This window comes from Thermobia domestica, chromosome 4 (genome assembly GCF_964235325.1).
Source record: "Thermobia domestica chromosome 4, izTheDome1.hap1.1, whole genome shotgun sequence".
NCBI classification, from domain to species: Eukaryota; Metazoa; Arthropoda; class Insecta; order Zygentoma; family Lepismatidae; genus Thermobia; species Thermobia domestica.
In genome coordinates this window covers 302,057,955-302,082,651 of record NC_137457.1, presented here as the reverse complement: position 1 = coordinate 302,082,651, position 24,697 = coordinate 302,057,955, and the positions used below count along the sequence as shown (strand labels likewise).

General features: G+C 37.1%; 1 protein-coding gene across 1 annotated transcript in view; it reads left to right on the top strand.

Annotated features, from left to right (window-relative positions):
• The window catches only part of muc (dihydrolipoamide S-acetyltransferase muc), a 63,701-nt gene extending 41,527 nt beyond the window's left edge, over positions 1–22,174 (top strand). The window contains exons 8-9 of the mRNA XM_081756383.1: positions 18,037–18,176; positions 21,397–22,174. Of these exons, the coding sequence (XP_081612509.1) occupies positions 18,037–18,176; positions 21,397–21,526 (270 nt within the window). The 3' untranslated portion in view covers positions 21,527–22,174. The remainder of the gene's footprint in view (positions 1–18,036; positions 18,177–21,396) is intronic.
• The last annotated feature ends 2,523 nt before the right edge of the window (positions 22,175–24,697 follow it).

Here is a 24,697-nt window from a genome sequence, read left to right as displayed (position 1 = left end):
TCAAGACAATGTTGTCACCAAAAACATTTCTAAAGGGTGCCCACAGGGCTGTTTTGGGGCCACTTCTGTGGGATGTAACATTGCAACCTGGGCTAGGAAAACTAAATAACCTAGAAGACACTACGGGAATTGTAGCCTATGCGGATGATTTGGCCTTAGTAGTCAACGCAAAATCCAGATCAAAACTCGAAGAAAAAGCCAACCGAGTAATGCAAGAATTAGCAAATTGGACACATTCAGCTAAACTAGAAATCTCTTCAACTAAAACCAAATACGTGCTCGTTAAGGGAAAACTGGAAAGAGATCCTATCATTAAAATACAGAACGACAATATCAGAAGAGAAGAGGTCTTCAAATATCTTGGCGTATGGTTAGATGAGTCGTTGAAATTCGAGACGCATATATCTAAGCAAAAGGAGAAAATTATTGGCCTCGCTAATAAAATATTTTATGTCATGGCAAAAGAATACAGACTGACGCCCAGACATTGTCAAACATATTATAAGGCAATTTTTCTAGCCATAGCAGCGTATGGCTCAAGCGCTTGGGGCCACAGACTTAATGAAAATATTAAACTCAGAAATAAAATTGACAGTGCACAGAGGCTAATACTTCTGAGAATGTCTGGAGCCATGGCCACAACATCAGTAGAGGCTCTTCAAGTTTTACTAGGAATAGAACCCCTACACCTATCAGTTTTACGATAAACTGGTAAGTATTGGCTTAAAAAAGGAGACCAACAAAAATTAGTGAAACTTTTTAAGAGAAGAATACAATCAATGGATGAAATAGATATCTTGCTCCATGAGAAATGGCAAAACAACTGGAATAATAGTAATAAAGCAAGAAGAGTCTATGAAATATTTCCCAACATTAGGCATAGACTTGAATTGGGCCAACTTAATTTAAACAGACACGCCATTCAATTCTTAAGTGGCCATGGCCCTTTTCGCACCACTTTTGATAAAATAGGCCTCCTAGATTATACTTACTGCGACTGCGGAGAAGACCAAACGCCAGACCACTTAGTGTTTGACTGTCCGAATATTCACCTCCAACAAGAAGATTTGGAATTAAGACAAAGACTACGCCAGGCCAAGAATCAGCATGGCATGATAAATATTTTGTGTAACGATGATAAAATTAGCAACTTTAATAGATTATGTACGAAAATACTAGAAATAAATAAGGTACAGATTAGTATAGACTTAAGTAGAAGAAGAAGAAATAACTAGGATTTTCCACCCGATATCATGATAAATCATTTTAAAAAATATAACTAATATTATATAACAATTTTATAAAAGATTTTTAAAGCACCTTAAATGTAGTTAATCTCGTGTTGTGTTGTGAATCGTGTTGTATGTGTTGTTTGTGTTGTGATTTTAAAAGGATATGGGTCAAATAATCGAGTCTGGTGGAGGACCGCAGACTCAATATTCTCAAGAATTTTAAAATACGACGTATTGGTAGTTTTAATTTTGTAAGAGTATAGATAATATTAATCTGTGTCGGAGGACCGCACAATCACACTGGTGGAAACCAAAAACAGGTGAAAACCAAGTTAAAAATAATTATAAAAATTAAACAAATGAAAAAAAGGAAAGAATGAAAACTAGGTGAGAAACCAGCACTTTACTGCACAGGTGAAAATCCATGAAATGTTGGTTAAAATTAAGTGAAGAATTTCGTGGTTATACAGGGGAAACCATATCCAAAACTATTTTAGGTTTAAACGAAAAAAAAAAATTAGTTTTATATTCGCAGACTCTTAAGAAATTTTAAGTAGTAAGGAGTTGTTACTGTATGTTTGTGTGTGCTTTGTGTTTTGTATAATTTTGTTGTGTAAATGTAATATTCAGTTTTTTTATTTCATTTTAGATTTGAAAATAAAGAAAAAAACAGAAGCAAAACAGGGCCTGATATAATAATCAGGAATCAGGCTAATAAATAAGCCCCACCCCTTGCTTTGGGTAATAAGAACGAAAAGAGAGGAAGAGATAATAAATTAAAGAGAGAGAGAGATTAAAAAGAGTCAGGGGCAGATGCGTCTGCCAATAAGACCATAAGAATTGGCATAGGCAGGGGTAGTGGAGGAATAAAAAAAAAAAAAACTTTATATATTCATTAATTGTTTGCTAAACACGCTAAGGTTTCAGAGAGTACGAATCGAGATTGTAGACTGTGACGTCATGTTGATAGTATTTCCCCTATGAAGGAAGTCGTTTCAACTCTAACTTGTAAGAACGAGAGAAATTGACTAGTTTTTGTTAATATACGTCAGAAATATCAACATTATAAATGATAATTTTTTTCTTGATTTCCTCACAGGGAATCAATCCGCGGACCCCTAAGTTACGAAACGAGTGCTCAAGCCACTACCCTAAGACTGCTGTGTTTAGTAAGAGTCAAGAAACACTCGTCTATGTAGCAAACTGCACACGTTTAGTATTTCAATATTTTATTAACGATGAAACACTGATTTCGGTCATGATAAAATACTATAGTCCAGAGAATTCAAATTTGAACTAAAAAAGACTTACAAACACGCAAGAGCATAGAGGAGAAAGTGGTCTTAAGAGTAATTTGAATCCTTAACCTGGAGCCTCAGACCACTCTTTTTTCTGATTCACCGAAAGTATCTCCGTAACTTATCTCTATTATATTCGGTTATTCTCATTTTACAGTTATTTCCAGTAACATTGAACGACAGGGACACGAACACAGATACATCGAGGACATTTAATATTTCAAAGGCTCTCCCACCGGGAATCGAAACTGAGACCCCCGCCTACTCAACTATTTGATGGGTGGGGTACCTGGTTCGTTCCAAAGGCAAGTAAGCTTGAGACGGACATCGTGCTCGTGGGCTTTCTCGGACACTTCCACTTTCTCATTCCACCAATTCGTACATCATAATTCACGTAGTTTAATCACAGACTTCCTCAACCAACAGTCGTAATCGTCAGACATTAAACGTAAAGATTACATTTTAAAGCTGTTACTCAAACCAATCCGAACCGAAATACAGTTATATTTTCTATTGCTCATTAACATGTTTTCACAAAAACTGTATAGAAGAAAAACTTGGGGAATCGTAATTCCATTCAAAAGTGAAACAGCAGATTCATAATACCTTAACCTAAAACTAAACCATTACATATCGTTTGGAACTTTTCCAAAATATATACGGATATTCTGAAAAGTAGCAATATCAGGGTTGAAAAAAAACATGATTTTTTTAAAAAAATCAAAAAGAACGTTTTTTATGTTTAAAACATGTTTTTTTTGTTTAAAACGTTTTAAACGTTTAAAACAAAGTACTTTGTTTTAAACAAAAAAAAAACATGTTTAAAATGTTTATATTGTTTAAAACAATAATCTAAATAGGCATATATATTACATTTTTACACTCTTAGGTATTGCTTGCCATCTATATTCAACCCCTAGATCAAATTTCGGGAACTTCTCTAATCTCGATCCGCCCAAATGTTCAATTCCGGAGAAAGAAATCGGGATTTTCCCGATCTCAGTTCATGGAATATGTAGTTTAGTTTCTTTGTGTTACGTTCTACTGGTCGTCTGCATTCTTAATCTTCAAACGCCCATTGACGCAACTGCGTGTCAGGGCTTTAAACCTCAATAGCTCAGTCTTAAACCTCAAATTAAGGCTGGAAGATGGTTTTGGTATCAATTTATTCCTGAAAGATGCAGCTTTGCTGGTGTGCATTTTATGTATATGGGAGGAGGGTAAATATCGTGTTTTTTTTCAACAGATTTTTGGGGGGCCATTCCCCCGATTGGGGGATAGATTCATAAAAATTGTTACGTGAAGCAATGAAGTAGGCCACTACATGGTAATATCGTGTATTTGTACTTCTTGCTTATATGGGGGAGAAAGGAGGGGGCAAAGTTAGCCAATTTTTGGAGTTTAAGTTTTTTTTTAAAAAAAAAAACGTAAATTACATTTATTTTTACAACAAACATCAATAGCTCAGTCCTTAATTAAGCTAGAAAGATGATTTGGTACAAAGTATTTTTGAGGGATGAAGCTTTCCGTCAGTTGCATTTTATGTATATAGGGGGTACGTATGTATGGCCGAGAAAGGGAGGATGAGGTTCGTTTTTTTAATTTTTCATCAATTTTTTTTTCAGTTTTGGCGGGTGTTCCCCCCCCCCCTTTGTTGTACATCCATAAAAATTGGTATGTGAAGCAATGAGATAGTCCCTTACATCATAGTAACCTGTATGTGTAGACCCTACTTGTTGTTTATAGAGGAAGAGGGGGTCAAATTTGGTTAATTTACATTTATTTTCGGGACGGTCCCATATAACACAAGATATATTTCACTGAAGTGGTCTAGAAGCATAATCCTTGTTCGTATACATGTGTGCAGCAAAAATGATTTGCATATGCACGTGGTACTAGTGGGGGAAGGGAGAGAATGCCTAATTCAATGAATGTTTTCTGTGCATATATATATTTTTAAATATTTCCTACATAAAACGAATTCATTACGCAATGTCTACCATTTCTTACATTATTGTCACAAGTATGTGGCCTACACATTCATCATTTTGTCAGCGTAGGGTGGCTGCAAGGGTTGCCAGGGCCCCGCAAAGTCAATATTCTTATATTTTTAATGATTTTTTAAATGTCTGTTCTTTTTCTACGAATACGGCGGAAATTTCACGAATGTTACCTCATTGGAATTTGTGGTCTATAAGCTTTCCAATGGTGTATAACTCATGACTCTCTGATAATTAGGGGGGTCACCAGAGCCCCGAACGCGAGATTCTACCATTTTGTTAAAATCCCTGGCGGGCGTCTCGAATTAATTGTGTTGTTATGCCGTAGACATTAATCATTATTAGCTACCCATGTTGCAGATAGAGATGTATCTTGAAAACTTTTTAGTTAAAATACGAGTATGTCATTTGTTCCTTGTAGGCTAGTCACTGCTCTTTTCTTAGTTGTATTGTATTTGTCAGAGCATTTCTTCTAGCTTATGATGTGAGAACTGTTCATTATTATGGAAATGATAGTGATCAAAAAATACCCAAGTTTTGAATTTGTGAATTTGGATCTTAGAATAGTGTATAGTGTGTTTAACCTCCGTTATTCTTGGAAATTAAGAAATGTTCAAATACTTCACTTGAATTTCTGTTGGTTTAGTTATACGCACACTGATGTGCAGAATTTCATGCAGTAATTGCTGTTATAATAAGAATATAATTCTGCTTGTAATTTACTCCATGCACAAATCCTGCGGAGAATGGGTTGTTTGTTAGAAAATTAAATTAACTTACTCAATCTGATATTTTAGTTGTTTTAAACATGTTCAATCACCATCGAAAAAAAAACACGTTTAAAACAATTTGTTTAAAACGTTTAAAACAAACTGAATAAAACAACAGCCCTCGTTTTAAACATGTTTTAAACACTTGTTTTAAACATTTTGTTTTAAACATATCAACCCTGAGCAATATAGTGTGTTTTCAAACAAAATTGAACCAAATTACGGTTCGTTTTCTGAAATAAACAGACATGTTCTGTTTCAAGCTTAAACCGAACCTAAACCAGTTAACCCAGTCGTGGGTCAATGAAAACTTGACCCATGACCCACTGTGACCCACGTGCGACTTACCCACCACCCACTGTAACCCACTCTGACCCATCCATCACCTATCGTAAACCACTGACCCATGACCCTCCACACACCGTGACCCACCACCCACCAAAACACATTGTCATCAACTCTGACACTTGATCCACGGCCTCTTTTTTACCGACTAAAGAGCTTACACTTATAATAAGGTTGTGAAATTCTAACTAATCGGAGTTTGAATTTCTAACGGTCAGTCACTCAAGTACCACTCTGTTACAATAACAATGGATCTGACCTTTACGATATAAAAAGGTAAAGTGTTTGTCATGGGGAAAATTACGATGAATTTCAATTAAATTACCATGGTCTAATTATTTCCTTGTTGAATTACCAATAACTTTCAGTCGAAAAACGGATGAAATTTTTGAAGTCCGAAATCAAGGTAAGTAAATTCGTTCCCAAGGCAAGTATGCTTGAGATGAACAACATCGTGCTCGTGGGTTTTTTCGGGACACCCCCGTAAATGTGTCTGAAACATGTTCCATAGTTTTGTAGCTATGGGCCTTTTAACGTTCATTATTTCTTGTTTTCGGCAGCCTATAACTCCGAAAGGAAGCATTTGTGCACCCAGGTTGGTCTATGCTTTTCGTGTTGGTGTCAGGAATCACCCCGCAAACGTTGTTTTTGTTGTTTTGAAACACATATAAGGTGTTAATGAACTATATCGACAAATTGTAGAAGGTGATTCCTCACATCAAGGTAAGAGAAAAAGTTCATATGGACCTTTTCGTTCGAAATAGGGCCCCTTAATTATTATTATTTTTTTTTTTCACGATTTTGGACAGTCATAGCTCTGAAACTATGCAATTTTTCCAACAGGTCCATATGAACTTCTTGACTTATTTTGATGTGAGGAATCACCTCTTACAGTTTGTCGGTCTAGTTCATTAACACCCTATATATATATATATATGGGCGGAAAGAGCGGACTATAGGGGTTTTACCTCCAAATTTGAACTACATAATGGCAGTTGATTTCACGAGACAATAGTAACATCAACTACAATCTAGGTACTTAATGGGTTCCACCATAGTTGGAGTGGGTCGGTGTGTCAAGTGGGTCAAGTTTCTGAGTGGGTACATGGATCGTGTTTTAACAGCATGTGATCCACTGCGACGCATCACCTACCGTGATCCCTGCAACCCACCACCCACCATGATCTACTCTGACCCACCGACCAACTCTGCTCACTGCATTGTAGACAGCATCTTCTGAACAAAATATTTTACTTCACCTTCGACCCTAGCCATAGAAACTAAAACACGTTTCTGATTGGTTGCAGTTTGCGATTGTTCAAACCTTCTGGTGTATGTATTGTGTATTATAGTAGCAATAGAAGCAAATTGTCACTTTGTTGGAGTTGAAGAAAAAGAACATTGAAGAAGCAGTTGAGGTTATATTTATATAATGGCAGTCAAGGTGGAACAAAACGAGCATAGCGAGGCTTCTAACCCATCCCTACTACTACTACCACTACTACTTATACAGTGAAATCGTATAGCAAAACTGAACACGTCAGGTAAGTAAATCACTTTTTTGAGTATTATTTTATAAAAATAAAAAAATCCCTTGGCCCGGGTTTGAACCCACACCAAAGCAATTATAATTACTAGCTCATTGCGCTAGTACGCTCGGCCACCAAGACTACCAATAACAGCCATTTGATTTCTGCTATATTTATGGTACATGGCGAGAAACTGATAACTCCAATTAACCAGAACCACATATTTAGCTCTTATGAGTAGTGTCGAGCATGATTTAAAAATATGCTTCTGAACACTGGTCAATTTATCTACGATTTACTTTCAAGGCCTCCATTTCACTTTTTCATTTGTTTCTGTTTAATTACCTGAGATTAGTATCTCTAAGTGAAAAAAGAACTTGAGGCTTTTTGTATATTGATATTTGTAATTGTAATAAGAGCAATAGGTTTTATACTACTACTTGGCTTTCGAGACACATAGTCTGTGTATTTTTAGATTAGCTAACTACTGGAAACAATACATTTTTGAATCACTGTAATATATAAATTATTATATAAAAAATTGAATGTAACTGTGAGCGCCTAATCATCACGGCCAAATGGCAGTCAAATGAAATGAAGTTTGGTATATAGTTAGGCCTTAATCCAAACTGGGATGTTACCATATTGGTTTCATTATAATAATTTCCTAAGGAATAGTGGGGATACGATTTTTTGCGAAAAAAATTGAGTATCTCACAAGCCGCTAAACTTACGGAGCTGAAATTCAGTATATTAACTCTTTATTAAAAATGAACAATGTCTTCTAGCATTTTTTAAACTTCTCCTTTATGAAGAGGGGCGGCACTTTCTACATATGGTAAATTCATAGTGAGTTAGTTTCAAAAAATAATCGAAAACGATCAATATTACTCGTAGTTGAGAAACATACAATACAGTGCTTCGTATCATATATCCATATATGTTTAACCATGTGCTTTCTACTATAATAATTGCTGAAGCTTAGAGCACACGTCGATCAACCCATAAAGTTGTGAGAAAAACAGACATAAAATTTGTAATGTAAGCTTCTGTACGTTGGTCTACTTACCTTGATTTGGGACTTTAAAAATTTCATCCGTTTTTCCACTGAAAACTATCAATAATTCAACAAAGAAATAAATAGAGCACGATAATTGGAATTCATCGAATTTTACCCATGACAAAAACTTTACCATTTTATATCGTAAAGGTCAGATCCATCGTTACTGTAACAGAGTGGTGCTTGAGCGATTGACCGTAGAAATTCAAACTCCGATTAGTTAGAATTTTACAACCTGCTTTACAACCAATAAGTGTAAACTCTTTAGTCGGTAGAGAAGAGGCCGTGGATATCATGTGTCAGAGTTGATGACGATGTGTTTTTGGTGGGTCAGTGGGTCGTGGGTCAAGTTTTCATTGACTCACGACTCGGTTAACTGGCATGGGTTCGGTTTAAGCTTGAAACAGAATGTGTCGGTTTATTTCAAAAAACGAACCGTAATTTGGTTCAGTTTTGTTTGTTTCGATTCCCGGTGGGAGAGCCTTTGAAATATTAAATGTCCTCGATGTATTTGTGTTCGTGTCCCTGTCGTTCAAGGTTACTGGAAATAACTTTAAAATGAGAATAACCGAATATAATAGAGGTAAGTTACGGAGATACTTTCTGTGAATCAGAAAAAAAGAGTGGTCTGAGGCTCCAGGTTAAGGATTCAAATTACTCTTAAGACCACTTTCTCCTCCATGTTCTTGCGTGTTTGTAAGTCTTTTTTCTTTTTTAAATTTGAATTTGAATTTTCTGGATTATAATATTTTATCATGACCGAAATCAGCGTTTCATCGTTAATAAAATATTGGAATTCTAAACACGTGCATTTCGCTACATAAAGGAGTGTTTCTAGCAGTCTTAGGGTAGTAGCTTGAGCATTCGTTTCGTAACTTAGGGGTCCGCGGATCGATTCCCTGTGAGGAAATTAAGGAAAAAAATATTATTTACAATGTTCATATTTCTGACGTATAATAACATGAAAACTAGTCAATTTCTCTCGTTCTTAAAAGTTGGAGTTGAACGACTTCCTTCACAGAGGAAATACTGACAACATAACGTCACAGTCTACAATCTCGATTCGTACTCTGTGAAACCTTAGCGTGTTTAGCAAACAATTCATGAATACATAAAGTATGAGTCATAATTGTGTCATACATTATTGTTTCATTGCGGAATTGTTTCTAAGTTCTTCCACTCTTACTACAAATAATAATAATATTTCGTTTGCCATTTCCAACACGTTCCATATATCTGTCCAATCAAAATTTGTAAATAGGAAGTATTCTTTTTTATATATATTTGTATGCATATTTTGTTAAAATATCAATATAACGCATACATAATCCAAAGTCTTTTACCCAAAGAAAGGGCGTTACTGTGTATCGTAATGAAGACAAATTTTACTTGGTTTCTGTTAAGCCATCCGAAGGTTCGATTGTCGTATTGTCCAGGAGCTGACACCTTTCTCCCCTTCTTTTGCTTCCAAAATATCTCTTGTAAGGCAATTCATCCTTATAGAGGATCCAAAAATTTCTTTTCATTTTTCTTAACTTCAGTATGCTTATTTGCATTTTAGTAGGACGTAATATTTAAGTCTCACATATTCAGAAATAATAATAATAATAATAATAATAATAATAATAATAATAATAATAATAATATAGAAGATAAATTTTGTGAGGACAGATTGTATTAAAATCTATAAAATCGCCCCTAGCGTTAGGTAAAAGTTACAAAATTGTCGGGATTGGAGAGAAGTGTCAGGATCATCAGCGCACCCTTTGCATACGCCCCTACAAGTAGCTAAATGTTAAACGGAATGTTTCCAGGCAAATTTCATGTTGAAAGTAAGACTACTGAATTCAAAAAAGGCCTAAGAAAATTTGTTTTTAAGTATTGATTATGCCGGCTAAGCTACAGAAGACGTCGATGATGAGAATGAAAGAGATTCTGGAATGAAAGTGGGACGAAGCGCAGAGGCGGCCTTAGTAGTATGCGGGGCCCCGGGCGGGGGGTTCGGTACGCGAAGCCCCGCCCCCCCGAAGCCAGGAAACATAGGTGACATTTTTGAGGGGGTAAGGGGTTCTTATGGCATGGGGGTCGATATAACTTACGACATTAATGATTCGGAAACATTTTACATGCATGCAAGATCAACAAACTAGAACACATAATAAATCTATCACTGACTTACGAAGCAGCTGCTTTGACGGTCAGAGACGGAAGTCTACTTTTCTGGCTTTTCGCTGTGCAAAATCGTTGATAAGGTCCTCGTAGTCCATTGTTGAGGCAACTTCCTTTTCGATGGACAAAATAGCTAAACCGCACAATCTGCTTTGCGACATTGTTGATCGTAGATAGTTTTTGATAAGTTTCAACTTCGAAAAGCTTCTTTCCGCGCTGGAAACTGTCACAGGAATTGTCAACATAATTCTGTATGCAATAACGATGTTGGGAAATGAATCTCGAATGGGCCAAAAGTACTGAAGACACTCTTGGGCGGCATTGATGTTATCAGGAAGCATTTCTCGAAAAATCTTCAATTCTGCGCACAAGTCAATTCTGTCCAAATCGCGTGAATCTTCAGCGCGTAACATGTTGTCCAAATCCATGCAGCACTTTAACAAATAATCGTCGTTCAATGACTGCAAACCCTTCAAGTTGTATAGAAATCCAAAGATTGAAGCACACTCTTCCAGTTATTCGAATCTTTTTTCCATTGAGGTAAGTGCTTGATCCACTATCCATAAGAAATATCCTGTTCTGAATGACTCCTCCGGCGAAGATGTTTCTTCGTCGTTACCCTCATAATCGAATTGTTTTTTCTTGCATCTGACTCTTCGTTCCTTGAATTTCTAAGCTACGTTCATTTCGGACGCAATTTCCTTTGCTGCGATCATAGCATCGGAGAATCCGGTTTCCCGGTACTTTCTCAAGAAAGTAACAAGGCCTTTGATTTGCTGTATTGCCACATCGAGCTGCATGTCAGCTGATTGCAAAGTTTTGCTGACAGCATTCACAGCAAATAAAATGTCATACCATATGATTAAGCTCAGAATAGACTCGAAGCTTTCGAGCTCATAATTTGCAAGACATTCGGCTTCACTTTTTACTAGCGGATCATTGGCGGTATCTGCGACAGTCAACAGTGCCTCCCTGACTTCTTTCGTCTGATAACGCAGCGCTTTCACACTTTCCAGGCGGTACTCCCACCGCGTTTCTGAAAGTGATTTTGTAGTCATAAAAGGCACGGTTTCTTAAAAAATTTTCCACCTTTCAGCCGAGGCAGCAAAGCATTTATATATTCTCTGTATGACCCCAAAAAACGTCACTACTTGGGAGTTGCATTTAGCCATGTCTCCTAAAACAAGGTTCAAATTATGGCAGCCACACGGAGTGTAAAATGCTCGACTGTTCATGCGAAGAATGTGGGCTTGAACTCCTTGGTGTTTTCCCTTCATGTTCGCACCATTGTCGTGCCCCTGGCCACGACAATCGGCGATGTCCAGACCGAGGTTCGCCAGTGCGGCAAGAAGAGCTTCAGACAACCCCTTTCCTGTTACGTTGTCCACATCCAGAAATTCGATGAAGTGCTCCACCACCTTCACTTCCGGATCTGATACATCCACAAAACGCAATATTAGGGACATCTGCTCTTTGTGGCCAACATCAGGCGTGCAGTCAAGGATGATGGCAAAATATTTAGCAAGTTTCACTTTATCAATAATTTTCCCCTTTACTTCTGACGCCATCAGGTCGATAAGCTCGTTTTGGATCCTATGCCCGAGGTAATGGTCGTGAGCCTCGTCGTTCTTAATTCGGCGGAGATGTTCTTGCATGGTTGGATCGAATTTGGCCAGCATCTCAACTAAGCCTAAAAACTGACCATTGTTCGGCGCATAAAGTTTCTCCGTTCTCTCACGAAATGCGCTGTTGTTTTCGGCAAGGTACTGTACAATCGCTAGAATTCTTTTTAACACTGCGCGCCAATGCAGCTTTTCTTTTCTAATTCGTTCTAGCATCATGTTATCTATTGCGCTACCATTGGATATTCTCCGAGCTGATTCCAACCACGCTGTAATGCACTTAACGTGATTTAGAGAAGGTTCGTGGTGCTGGAGTTTATCGCCAAGATGCTTCCAGTCGTAACAGCCTTCGTTTGCTAACTGGCCTCTAGTAGCTGTCGTGCCAAACAACTTACAAGGAAAGCAAAATACTCTGTCTCTGATCTTCGAATAACTTAGCCATCGCTTATCCACTGTTTCTCCGTTCAGCATCCTCCGTGTAAAGAAATTGTTCGAAAAATGTCTGTTACTTTCGTCCTCTGGGTATTCACAGTCACTTAGTCTGATTGGACCCTTCTCCACTAACATGTCACGCACTTCACTGTTAATATGTTTCCAATTACCTGGATCGTATATATCCTCGAACAGTGTGCTCGTCGTTTGAAGAGTGTCAGAAGTATGCAGAGGAATGGTCGTGCTTTCACAGGAGAGGTCACTTTCTGGGTCTGTTGCAACAACGTTGTCCCCAGAGAATTGCACCAAGTTTTCATTGTTGCTTGTGAGACAACAGGGCGTAGAAACAGTTTTGTTGCCAGCTAGTTTGTTTTCTTCGTCGGACGCAAAACTTGGTATCACAACCTGGTCTGTCGCATTACACCGGTCGCTCACAGTCACAGACAAATCATCATCCGTGTTCTCAAGTTTTTGGTGTTGATCCGCTGATTTTACCGCTACAACAAACTTGTCCAAAGATCCCTTTTGCTTCTGAATGAAATCATCTTTATATTTCCGCAGCCCCACTTTCGTATTTACGGAATTTGTCTCTGTCTCTGCCACTCATGATGGTCACTTATTCTTTGCCCAATAAACGAATAATCGGAAGACACTCACGCACTAATCATAATATTACGTATCCACATCTCACTACGACTGCGCGGTCCGAATTCCGAAGCCAAACTGAGGTGCTACACAAGGCGTGCAATAGGAGCTATTTCTTGGAAGCGATGATTCAGAGGTGTCCGTAGCAACAGGACCACTCTTCTGACCCAAAAGCAACAAACAACATGACTTCTCACTCTATTTCGACAACAAAGAAAAGTTGAGATAAGGCCATTTAGAGTCACGTGCATGGTATTAGCATCGCCTTGTTTGCTGACCCATTGTTAATCCGAAACTCAAGGGCGTAATTATTACAGTACTTTAAAACCAAAATTATAGTGCTAAACGCTTTCATAGTAATGGTGTAGATTTCGGGAATTTAAGGCTTCTAAAAGTAAAATATTGAGTAAGAAGTTCTGGTTTATGAAAACTGTTTTCCGAAGAAATCCACCACACCGTATTATTGACCAAAGTATTCACTTAACTCTAAGCTACGGTACATTAGAATGTTGCAGAGGCCCCGCATATTTGAGCTGACTGTGACAAGAGAATATCCTATCGCGGGGCCTGGGGCGGATGCCCCAGTCGCCACCCCCAAAGGCCGCCTCTGCGAAGCGGAATCCGTACAAAACCTACACACACGGTGTTTGTCCAGCACAATGCCTACTGGGCAGGAGCTGGGTGGAACATGGTGAACCATTCAATTCACAACACTTCAGTAATAATAATAATAATAATAATAATAATAATAATAATAATAATAATGGTATTAAAAGTTTTAAAGTTGCTCTAAAATTTGGGAAAACTTATTTAAAGTTAGAGATTTCTTAGAAGGGGTTCCGTAGCTTCAAGACACACCTCTGCAGCTACCCAAATTTTAAACTAAAGCGTTCCACTAACGTTTCATGTAGAAAATATTCTACTGTATGTTTTAAGGAAAATAACTGTAATAAAAATAACTGAATATTGCGCAACAGTAAGGCATATAATAAACTAATTTTAGAATATGCAGAGGTAATTATAAAAGCTTTGCTACAAAAATACCTACACAGGCCATAATTCAATAAGCTCTGATATATAAAGTAACAAAATAGCCTATAATATTCAGTCTGCAGAGCAACAGTTACTTACAACTAACAAGAATCGACATACACTATTTCGAGAATCGAGACAAGACGAGAAATGCTTACCATACTTTTCGTCTCGTCTCGATTCTTATCTCCAAAGCGAGATGATGATTTGAGTTAGCCTTGTCCCGTCTCGAATGTAAAATGTTAATTCTCATGTTATTTTGTTTGTTTTAGAAATGAGGTGAGAAATTCCTCTTCTCGTGGGTAACATTAAACAAAAACCAAAATATTCCTTCCAAATGTCACGTTTCTGCTTGTAATGGTATGACCTGAGCGATAATTAGCTCCTAGCTTTTAATTTCTACGAGATAATAATAATAATAATAATAATAATAATAATAATAATAATAATAATAATAATAATAATAATAATAATAATAATTATTATTATTATTATTATTATTATTATTTCTGAAGATTTGATAGTTCAAGTATTGAAACATACGAGTATTCAATTATCTGAATATAATAAAACGTATGTCATCGCCGATCAATCACCATCAAAAATCCTAAAGTAAAAAAGAAATTGCTCGACGTGGATTCGAACCAAGAACCTCCAGATTATTGGTCAAGCTCCTTGACCAATGAACCGCGATCACTAGACGCTAAACAAATCGTCTTTAGTCTGGTTACGTTAGGTTTCTTTGCCTCCGTTTGCAAAGTTGTCGTTTTCTGCTCTCGATACACCACGTGCCCATTCATAACAGACAACCGCTCGCACTTCCTCCTGTGACCACGGCGTCAAAACACGCCTTCTCCATAACTACCAGGCTCAGACTGAGAGACTTGTCTCCTCTTTGCGCACACACTGCAACGGCATCATCTGCAGTATCGCGGAAGAACAATATCTCTCTTGTGTCTTGGGTCTCTTGCGCGTGCAACCGCTGTCTTTGTGTGTGTGTTTGTTTTCTCTCGGTAACGTCCGGATCTAAATCAAATTTAGTAGGCAACTAGACCCTGGCCAAATGAATAACATATTTGGTGGTCGGGCTCGACCAAGGACAGGTTTGGCTTGGCTTGGCTCAGATCGTCTTGTATGTGGCACTTCAGTAATTAGTAGCCAGATTTGAACGAAATTCAATGGCCAAGTAGTCTCTCGCCTAGAAATTAAAGGTTCCTATATTTGGTGGCCACACGCTGGACAACAGAGGCTCGACGGGAGCTCCTGAGTTCGTTCACATCGATTATTTATTATTATTATTGAAGATTTGAGAATTCAGTGCTCTATCTGAAATCATACAAGTCCGATAGAAAGAAAGTATGGGTAACGAACTAGACTGAGAGCGGATAAAGCATGTAGGGTTTACGAAGTGGGAGACCAGGTAAATACGGTTGGGAACCACTGGCTTACAGCGACGTTGTCAGCGCTCTGATGTGGAAATTCCATTCGACTGACATGCTGTATATATCTTTAGTAAGAGGAGAACTTCATCAACGTATTGCAGTATTCGCCCCACTGAAAGCAGCTTTATTACCGACTGTTTGGTGATAGCTCAATGGTTCACGCTGAACGTCAATTCGGCTGCTGCATAGTGTAGTATTACAAGTAATATGTCATAGTTAAGAAAAAATATCATTGGTAAGAAACGACTTACTTTTTAGTATAACAAAAGTTTTTTTTTTTCGATTTTTCGAAAACTACACATGAGAATTTATCAACAAGGATATTATTTTGTCCAGTTCGAGGTTTCTAACTGATTATTGTCTTATCTTTGGTCAATATTTTAGTTTTTAAAAATTAAAATTTAAGAGTTAATTATACTTTTAGGCTTATCTCACATTAACCTTACTGTGTATTGTTGTTGTACTGGTGTTATAATAAAGAACTTAATGAAAATGTAGTGAGGGTGTCTGTAGGTCACGAGTCATGAAAAAGTCACGAAATCAGAAAACGGTCATGAAAGTCGAGAAAAAGTCACAAAATTTAGCCTTTGGGTCACGATTTTTTGAATCTGTACAAATATAAGTACAGACTGGAAAATTTTATGTAAAACGTCATAATTCACCACCAAAAATGTCTCTGGTCGGCTTTTGACGCTACCAAATTGCAAGCAAAGCACGCTTCTATCGTATGCATGAAAATTCGGCCTAATTCGCACCCAAATTTGCTCTTGAAAATGTTACAAAATTTTATGGTTTGGTAAAGAAAAGGTGATGTAATTTCATTTTTGAATTTTAGTAGACACCCTGGTAGTTCAGTATTAGCTTCACCGCAATAAAAGCCATGGTTCTCGTACAGCGTCAGTTTGTAAGTTTACTATTTAATGGAGATTTCTCAAAACCTTATTCGTATCATTTCGTTCAGCTCAATATGTTTGTAGAATTTTATCTATGTATAACTGTTATCTCAGTCTTGTGTAGGTGATCCTGAATAGTTAAAAGAAAGAAAAAAAGTGACTGCTGATACTGGTTTTCTTGGAAAATGAGTAGTCACACGAAGAATAGTCGCGAATGCTCTAGCCTTTGGTGCGAGTGGTCTCGCGTTCGATTCCGGGGTTGGGAATACCAAAGTGTAACAGCTGTTTCAGGCCATCCATCTCGAGTTTTTCTCATTCATACGAGGCAAATGCTGAGGTGGTACTTAGGTCTCAGGCCCATGGGCATCTCTGGTCGGGGGGACGCGTCCCCCCCAATATTTTGAAGTACAAAATATTCATTTTATTCTAATTTAATTTATTTACTAACGACAGAATAACATGTAAATAATAATTATTATATTTATTTGGAATATAATATCCAGGCTGTAAAACGATTATAGCAATTCTTGATATACCTCAGGGTGTCCGTGAAGGTAGCAGAAAGCGATCAAATGGAATCGAAGTTAATAAACAGGTTGAGGTAGGTAATACCATTAAAATCACTTTCTTTGATGCCCCCCCCCCCCCAATTTTACCTGCCAGAGACACCAGTGCTCAGGCCGTTTCCTTCCTTTCCCTTTTCCCCGGATAGTGTATTCGCTGAGAAACGTCATTTCTCATACGTGATAGGCTTAAGGATATATACAATGCTGCTAATCCCCAGAAATATAACGTATTTGTAAATAGATAATAAAATCTTGGAAACGGAATAACACCATAAAAATGTTCGTGAAACACACATTCTTCAAACATACAGCGTCTGGCAGTCAATGTTAGGTGGATTGATTGCCGAAATTATACAAGGAAGTTAGTCATTTGACTAGGATTTCCAGGATCCATAGAAAAAGTTAGTGGTTGTTATATATAGTCTGGTACATTTTGTTATGTTAAATCCGTAAGTAATTTATGGAAGCAATTTTCTACCATTACATTCAATCGGCATATTTTGTTTCACAGTGAGCCGGTTATTTGAGGCGAAATCAGTCAATAGAAAAAGATTAAAGAGAGGATACAATCAACATCATAACGGAATTTTGTACTGACACATAATGTAATAACGAAACAATTTTCTGAGGTCTCGCTGGCTTAGTGGTAGAGCTCTAATCTGTGACACTTGGGAGTCCTTGGTTAGATCCAAGCTTCTGTCAAGTGGGCTTTGTGGTGGGCAAACACCGTGTGCGTGAGTTTCTGGGGGTTCTCCCGTTTCCTCCCACTTCCGTAATTCCACCATTATCATCCATTTTATTGTCATCGTCTCCCTTAGTTTCCATGCGTAATCGTGGGACGTTAAACTGAAGTCGGTCAGGAATGAAGAGGTTAAGTTAATTTCCAATAATGAAAATATATTCCAGATATACTTCGCAAAAATTCTGCAGTTTTTAAAAATATCTCATGTATTTTGTTTAGGACTGTACAGTGAAGATAACACTATTTTTCTAACTTTCAGGGAGGAACGATATCAGTGTCGAACCTAGGAATGTTTGGAGTAAAGTGTTTTTCAGCCATAATTAATCCACCTCAGGCGTGCATATTAGCTGTTGGGACTACAGAAACGAGGGCAGTGCCCGATGAAGGGTCCGAAAAAGGGTAAGAATTTCTTAAAAGGTTTCTACAGAAGTGTTAATCTTATACTAAATCTGAATGTATACTGAATTTGAATCCTATGTTTGTCCGGCATACAAATCCTTACCGTTGTCGTGGCATACTTCTAAGGTAAGTGTAGGCTATGATTGACACCTGTCCCGAATTGGGCTGGACATCTAAATTTTAAAATTTGGAGTGCTCTGCATTACAATAACAACATAAAAATATTTATCGTCTTTTAAAACATACAATGCATTCTGCTACATAGACACCATTTTGGGAACTAGGCTTGTGCTGCCATCAGTCTCCACAAGCCAAGATTACAAATATGAAAAATTAAACTTTCAGTTGTCTTCTTTCGTTTCATTGTCAGCACACATGGATTGTATTATGAGTTTTCGATATGTTTCACTTTCAAACCTAATCAGTCACTTATAACTACCCTGCATTAATAGTATCCATATAAAATTTTGAGATTTATGTAATTTCCATTCTCGCTGGAACTTTCATCACTAACTTTCTGCAAGTTGCCCATGCTTCCTTACATAATCAGTTTGGACAAACAGTCTTGCAGACAATCCAAGACGAGTGACCATACTTTAATGTTATCCCGTTTTCATTATACTGTAACAGGTATGTTGTGTACCAGAATATTGAAAGATTTGTGACTCAGCCTTGTATAATACAATTATAAGTGTACTACATTGTATACAATACTGGTGTAAAGTATAAATCGATTGTGATATTTTTGAAATAATCTATTTACACAGTGCAGCAGTTTGAAGACGAAACTGACTTTTGTTTCTCAACATATGGCGTAGCTGTGCAAGTGAACTGTGGTGCAAACAAAAGAGGAATGTTTCATGAGTAACTAATACCAAGTGCATTGATCTAGACCAGCGTTTCCCAACCCTTTTCAACTTGCGGCACACTACAGGTGTAACTTAAATTCTCGCGGCAAACTCATATAGATATTATTATTATTTGTAAATATAAAATATCGTGGTAATTTTTTCTTTGATTACTGATCTCCTTCTCACAGAGAAGAAAGCTCGATCACTGATTTCCTTCGTGGTAAATCATTATGCTTATTTTTTTCATTCTAATTTAAAAATAGAAAACAACTGCAATGAGATATGGGACCAAGGGTTTTAAAAGTACACATTTTCTTGAAAACTGTATCTAACCTTTCACTAAGAAGGAAGATCACTAAATAACGAATTAATAAACAAATCACTTTTACCTTTAAAACACAAATGTAGGTAATTTGTATCCATGTTTGCTTTATCGAAAGGACTGAATGTATTTTAAAATTTCAAGTTACGAAATAGTCTGCAACAATAAAGAAGCAATAATGGCCATAATGATAACAAATACTATTTTCAACATTAAAAATGTACAGAAAAGAAAAGTAACAGTGTGAAACTCAAAATTGTTGATTCATAGCAGAGGTTCATGTTAATGTTAAATAAAAATATACATTTTTCCCAATGTCTTACAATTTGATTGCTATAGAACTAATAATTTTGTTTCGATTTCCTCGCGGCATACTAGCGGCCCATTCGCGGCACACGCTGATCTAGACTAATATTTACGTGTGTAGGCGTGGTGAGTGTAGATAGGTGTTGCTAAGCTGCGTCGTGAATTCAACATGGAACAAAGAGCAAACATTAAGTTTTCAGCGCCTCTGGGTGAGATTACTACAGAAACTTATCAAATGTTGCAACAAGTGTATGGAGCCTCTTGTGTATCCCGTGCGCGTGTATTTGCAAGACACAGACATGTCAGGAAGGGATGGAAGACAAATGAAGACTACGAACATCCGGGTGCAGTAAGAAAAGTAAGAACACGGGAATTGGTAGAGAAAGTGAGGACATAGATCACGGAAGACCGAAATGCAACACTGCGTATCCTTGCTGAGGAGTTACACGTGAATAAAGAACTGTGCGGCAAATAATAATCCACGTTCTCAACAAGAGAAAGGTGTATCACGGTTTCATGCGTCATTCCTTAACAAATGACCGACAAAGGGAAAGGGTTGATCACTGGAAAGAACTGATTGCTATCTCCAATAGGGACTCTTCTTCTTGAATATCGTTACTGGTGATTGGATTTTCAAAGAATCAGAATGTGAAGTTAAATGATTAAAGTTGGTCACATGGTTTGTGCAGAGCAACAATTACGATGAAATAGAATTTAAAAAATCATAACCAACTGTGTGTGAAGTGATTATTAAAATCCCTAAGCGTTGTAATGTATCATCTTTTATAAGTACTAATATTATTATTATTCAGTTTAAAATTATCTTCAATGCGAATTTGGTTTCACTACTTAAGCAAGGCCTATTCAGCTTTCGATTTAATCATACGAGGTCCGTTCGGAAAGTAATGTCACCAGGTCTAGAAGTATAAAAAAAACCAAACTTTTTGTTTAAATAATAATAAGAATAAATAATACCTGTACATTAAAATTCTGCAACATATTGTCTCCTGCGTCGATCCATCTTTACCAGTGGGATTTCCAATCTGCGAAGGCATCTAGGAAGGCCTGTTCATGATGTGCGTTAAAGCAATTTCATAAGCCGCTTTCGCGTCGTCAGTTCTGAAACGATGTCCTTTAAGATGGAGGAGGGGGGATTTCTAGGAAGCAAAAAAGAAGTCTGCGGGAGCCACGTCGGGACTGTAGGTTGGTTGGACAGCGTTCCCACGTTAAATTTGGCCAGTTAGCTGGCATTGCTGAACCATGTGGTTATTTGTAAAATTAAGAATTATTTGACATACTGATCGTAACACAGGTGATACACACGACATGTTCGACCTACGCTTTGTTAAATATACCTGCCTGTGTACCAGATCATATACACGTGGCGACAAAAGAACGTTCGTTGTGTATCACAAATGGTATGCGTTCTTTTGTCGCCACGTGCATATGATCTGATACACAGGCAGGTATATTTAACACATCTTACCTGTAGTCAGGGTGCTGGAAAATCATATTGCAGCAGTAATTCTGGCATCAGTTGAATATTTTCCTTTAAGTAGGTGTTCCACCTACGCTTCGTGTATTATTTCTGATACACACCAGCTTGGCGCTGACAGTAAAAATTTACAAAAATTACTCTGGCGATCAATGTGTTAAAGATAATTCATCATTAAGTAGTAATATCAATATATACCACTTTATTTCATTAAAGAATTAATCATAATAATTTTGTTTTTTCTAGCTTCAGGGCGTCGCAGTTCATTTCAGTCACTCTGAGTTGTGATCATCGCGTAGTGGACGGTGCCGTAGGTGCAAAGTGGTTGATGGAATTTAGAAAGCTGTTGGAGAAGCCTCATACGATGTTATTGTGAAATGGGACGCTATAAATATATATAAATATCTGTATAGTCTGGTGTAGATAGAGAAAAAGAAGTTTGTGTGCAAGTGTGTATAATGTACTTTATGTACATAAAGCGTGGCCGTTTCAACTAACGCTAAGCGTTAGTGGGGTCCACACACAGAAGATACTGTGACGATAGCTGACAAAAACTGTGCTTAACAACGTGAAGAAAATGGTGCTTCGAATGGATTCACTTACAGCATTATTGTACAGACATTGTTGTTTTTCCTGGATATTATTGGGGAAAAATCACGAAACGAAATAATTTTTATTTCGTCTCTGTGACAACATCTTTCAAGGTTAGCATAATATATTTTTGAATTGAAAACGTGAACATTCCATAACATCGTGTCTTTTTTTTTTTTTTTTTTTTTTTAAAAAAAAAGAGAAAATATATTTATTGTATAATGGTGAAAAGGAAACGAAACGGATTGTTTTCAGATCAGCTTTGTTAGCAATGAAATGACAAGTCTAGTCAAACAGCTCTGGTAATGCATAATGATTGGTTAACAGGGAGATGTTTAACTTAAGGAATCAACAAACAGTTTGTGTTCAATCATGTGAAGCATTTTACGAAGAGGAAAAAGTAGAATTGTTTGTAAATATATATTACAATTAATACGGTTGTTATTATTAATACTACTTATATTTTTCTCTTTTGAATATTTGTGTGATTTTTTCAGAATTGTCATTGGGTTCGTATTGTTTAGGAAACCGATGGGAAACAATTACTTATTTGTACATACCTCATAGCATCGATAAATATTGTAAGGGCCACATAAAACTGTATTTGTTAGATACTCCACCATGACTTTGGTTAATACCTCGTGCTGTTGTTGCTCAAAATTAGGTCATTGCTGTAAACAGTGCTGTACAAACATTTATATTCCTCATCTGGTTGGCTTTGTATATACACGAACAATGAGAAACAAAATACTACAAATTGCATCTTTTTTTTTTTAATTTTTTTATTTTATTTATTAGTGAAGTCTCAGATAAGGCAGTAAGGTATTTTACGCTGTCACGCTGAATTTCTAACAGACCAAAAACCATATACACGAAGAAATTAAACGTTAACTGAAAACAGGAAATTCGTGTTATTATTCAGTTCAAAATCTTCCGTCGTCGCGAATTCTGTTGAGGAATGTTAAGTTTGAAATATATAAAACGATAATTATGCCTATATGGTTACGAAACATGGTCGCTTACTTTTAAAGGAGAACGCAGACTGAAAATATTTGACAATAAAATTCTAAGATGAATATTCGGGCCCAAGAGAAACGAGAATAGGGAATGGCGGAAACTTCATAATGAAGAACTGCATGATTTATACCGTTTACCAAACATTGTTAGGATCATCAAGTCTAGGTCATGTAACCAGAATGAAAGAAAGTAGGAACACTTTTCAGAGTTTTAACTGGAAGTCCAATCGGAAAATGACCATTGGGAAGACCTAAGCGCAGATGGGAGGACAATATTAAGATAGATCTCGCAGAAATAGAAACGCAAAGTAGAAATTGGATTCAGTTGGCTACGGATAGAAGTCAATGGAGAGCTTCTGTGAACGCACCATTGATCCATCAGTTTCCAAACGTCATAGAGTGAGTGAGTGGAAGAAACTGTTAAGAAAGAAGCACTAGTCTTGTTTAAGTAGGCAAGATAGTATTTTAGTCTGTGCACTTTTCAGATATGTTTTTATAAGAACGATGTCATACAGGGGTGTCTATCGGTCATGAAAGTCACGAAATTTAGCTTTATGGTCATGATTTTTTTTTATATATATATATATCTGTACGAATATAAGTGCAGATTGGAAAATTTTATTGTATAAAACGTCAAAAATGCCTATTGTCGGCTTTAGACGCTACCAAATCGCAAGCAGAGCACGCTTCTATCGCATGCATGAAAATTTGGCATAATTCGCACTCATTCGCTCATGAGACTGTCCTTCAGCTGGCATCATTGAGCAGTGGCGATGCGCATCGCATCACTTCGCCGAAGCCACGTACGCATCTAACCAGTTTATTCAACTGTGAGAAGATACCAACCTTTTATCACTCCAAGCAGCAGTCTTTGAAAGTAGAGATAAGATAAATATTGAAGAATATAGGTATTGTTATTAGTTTTTGAATGTTATGAAATTTTATGGTTTGGTAAAGATAAGGATACGAAATTTCATTTTGAAATTTAAGTAGACGCCCTGATATAGTTTGGTAAATTGTTTTAAGAGTATTTGTGAAGATAATTGTATTTTGGAAGTTACACTATACAGTGTGTCCCGGGAGGAAGTAGCAATACTTTGGGAAACGGCAGTACGGGTGATCCTAAGCAAAAAGTTCATATGGCCTTGCGTCCTATTCTCACGATTTGAGAGCTACAGGTTGTGAACTATTTTTATGTTGCGTACTACTCAGCCTGTCCCACACGGCTGAGACAGAGCACATTTGGCAGATGACGGGACGAAGGGCAGTCAAAAAGTTCTCGAAATGTTGTAGTTTTGGTACTTATAATGCAATCACAATGAATCTTGTACAATATAGTCCTTAAGTTACCTAATTATGAAATTGACAAATGTGAACAGATTATAACAGACAATGTACGAGTAATGTAGCTGAACAGAAATACATGTGGTGATTAGTTGGCGCAATTTCACAGGGCAAGCAACGCACAAACATCAAGTTCATGTGCCATTTGGATAAAATCTGATTCAGAGTGTTTGATGGCCTTAAAAGCAGTTTAGCTTTAGCACCATCGGATCTTTGGCTCTCTCCAAAGCTAAAAGTGAGCTATTTCCCGTTTCACCAACGTATGAGAGATCAAAAGTAACGCGACGGCTGAACTACGGAAGATACCTTTCCTCGGTGTTTCCACCAATCGCACGAACGGTGGAACAAGTGTGTGTGTTCCAAAGCTGCCAACTTTGATGATGATTAAGTAAATGTGTAATTATATTGTAATAAAGAGCTACAACAGAATTCCGGGAATTTTTTGACTGCCCCTCGTATTATTGTGAAGTAAAAAAGACTTCTTTAGGTTTACGACGTTCGTCTCCATAGCAACGGGTTACTGATCGACATTTAGAATAATTGGAGTTGAACTAAATCAATTATACATATTGACCATGTAAGCTTCTCGCAATAGC